The 2,064-nt window shown below is 50.2% G+C and overlaps 1 protein-coding gene across 1 annotated transcript; it reads right to left on the minus strand.

Annotated features, from left to right (window-relative positions):
- Positions 1–813: 813 nt before the first annotated feature.
- LOC147901662 (uncharacterized) lies at positions 814–1,437 on the minus strand. The gene is made up of 2 exons (XM_087375207.1): positions 1,004–1,437; positions 814–895 (listed from the first exon to the last, which is right to left on the minus strand). Exons 1-2 carry the CDS (start codon positions 1,435–1,437, stop codon positions 856–858), a joined length of 474 nt encoding a protein of 157 aa, XP_087231333.1. The 3' UTR covers positions 814–855.
- Positions 1,438–2,064: the final 627 nt, after the last annotated feature.

Here is a 2,064-nt window from a genome sequence, read left to right on the forward strand (position 1 = left end):
ATTGGATAGCCTTGACCTTGACCTATGCTCTAATAACACTCTCTAAAAACCTCGTGCCACCTCCACACACATGTGCAAAAGTTTTGAAACAATGTCCGAATACACTATTTTTTTGTGTGAAATCGTCCGAATAAAAGGATTGCAATATATATTATAGGCTCATACGCCAGCCTACGTGTACACAGTGCCATCTTGCTCCTTCTCTACACTTATCTTCCTTCATGTTTGAAAGTCGTCTTTTCATGCGACCAACACCTAGAACCTGCCCAGATACCCTATATTTTTGTGAACTCGCTAACACATTGGAAAGAGTTTGGTGTCCAACACATTGCATTCTTGTTTAACAATCCGCTGGATGGAGCATGGAATGCAGAGTGTCGTAATTTTGTAGTTTAATGCATGAGTCCGCTGCCAAGTTACTAACGAAGGCGAAAGAGAGAATGCAATTAGCAGTATGCGTGAAAGATGCATGCACACAGCAGCACCACCAGCAGGCGTTCCTAGTTAGCAAGCCCAAATTAGTCTCATGAAGCTGCAAATGCTCTTGAACGCGTAATTTTCAAGAACAGCCTGTTAACATGGTATACAGAAGAAGAAGGAAAGCCCCAGGCCTAATGATCGAGTGCGTTATCACAAAGTTTACGATCTCTGGGAGCCCACGAGCGGCGAGCGAGATGTGCCAACCAAGGATCTGAGAGAGGACAGGACGGCGACGCAGGGGAAAAAGGTGATGTGTCCTCACAAACAATATTGCACAATCAAACTAGTGTCCGGAAGTGAGCTCTAGGGCATCATAGCTGATGAGCTGGAAGCGTCGTCTTGTATGGAGTGGTCCGATGAGCTAACGCTGCTGCTTCAGGTCGACGTAGGAGGAGGCGAGGATACATCCATAGAGCTGTAAAGAGCAAAATTATTAGATCAGCAAGCAGAAGGAGCGACGTGCAAAATGCAGAGAGAGCAAAAGCCGAAGTTGCATAAAACCAAGAAGGAGCAAGGCACTCACCTGGCACAGGCATCGGCAATCGTTTGGAGCTCCCAGTCGCGGGCTGCCGCCTGAGCGCGAGTTTTGATGTCGGGGAGAGTGAGGGGCGTGAAGGAGTGGAAGTCGGCCGTTTCGATTCTGTGTGGGAAATTGAGACGGGGGCGGTAGCGGCTGTGGAGGCTGAGTAAATCGTCGAGGGATAGGTTGCAGGGGAGGAGGGGGTCGAGGGCCGCGAAGCAGGCTACGGCGACGTCGCGAGCTCGGGCAGCCGAGTCTGGATGTGAGAAGGTTCCAACCCAAAGCTTGGCGTTGCGGCGGGGAGCGGGGGCAGGGAGCTGTAGCTGCAGGAGGAGGGCCTTAGGGATGTGCAATTCCACGAGGTAGCGGCCCGACGCGCTGGGCCGGCGCCGAACCCCAAGTCTGCCATGGGCAGCGGGAGAGGGAGCGCGCGGCATATCTTCTTCTTCTTCTTCTTTCTTCTTCTTCTCCAGAAACACTATTCCTTGCTGGATACGCTAGCTACGGCCACGTGGCATTATTTAAAAGGCTTCGCGTCCTAGTCGGCCACCCCCCCTCCCGCCGACTATCAATGATAGTCCGTGTCACCTTTCATGGATGTTACCTCGTTAGTAGTTGGATTTTCCCCTTCCTTTTTGTTGGCCTGCCCCAGGGTAGGACTTAGTACACGCTTGGGTTTGAAAGGGAAAAATGTCCCTTACATTTTCAAGAAAATTGAGTAAAGTATGTTTTTCCGCTTGTCTTTAAGTTGGCCATGAAATGTTCATGGCGTAGACCTCTTTGATTGGTCCACATTGCCATTCGTCCACGTGGAAAGTTTGCATGGTGTCATCTGATGGTGTATTTCTTTTCACATTCTTCTCTGGTAGCGTTTTCATTCGTCCTGCTCCGCAATTGTTCCCTACACGCATGGCGCCTTCTCACGGTGTTGGTGAGGAGATGTTCCTCGAATCACGTGTTGCACCTTCTGTGGTCGTCTTCTGGGCCTCTCCTATTCCGCAATTCTGCTTCGTCTTGGCTATGTCTTCTGGTGTTAGGCATGTTACTTGTTCCTTTTGGCGTTC

The sequence above is a fragment of the Dipteris shenzhenensis genome, chromosome 5 (assembly GCF_047967505.1).
Source record: "Dipteris shenzhenensis isolate YYH24624 ecotype China chromosome 5, Dip_SZ_1.0, whole genome shotgun sequence".
NCBI lineage: Eukaryota > Viridiplantae > Streptophyta > Polypodiopsida > Gleicheniales > Dipteridaceae > Dipteris > Dipteris shenzhenensis.

Coding starts and splice junctions, on each gene's coding strand:
- LOC147901662 (XM_087375207.1), bottom strand. CDS start 1,437: ATGCCGCGCGCTCCCTCTCCCGCTGCCCATGGCAGACTTGGGGTTCGG. Junction 896..1,003: donor ATTGCCGATGCCTGTGCCAG/GTGAGTGCCTTG, acceptor TGCTCTTTACAG/CTCTATGGATGTATCCTCGC.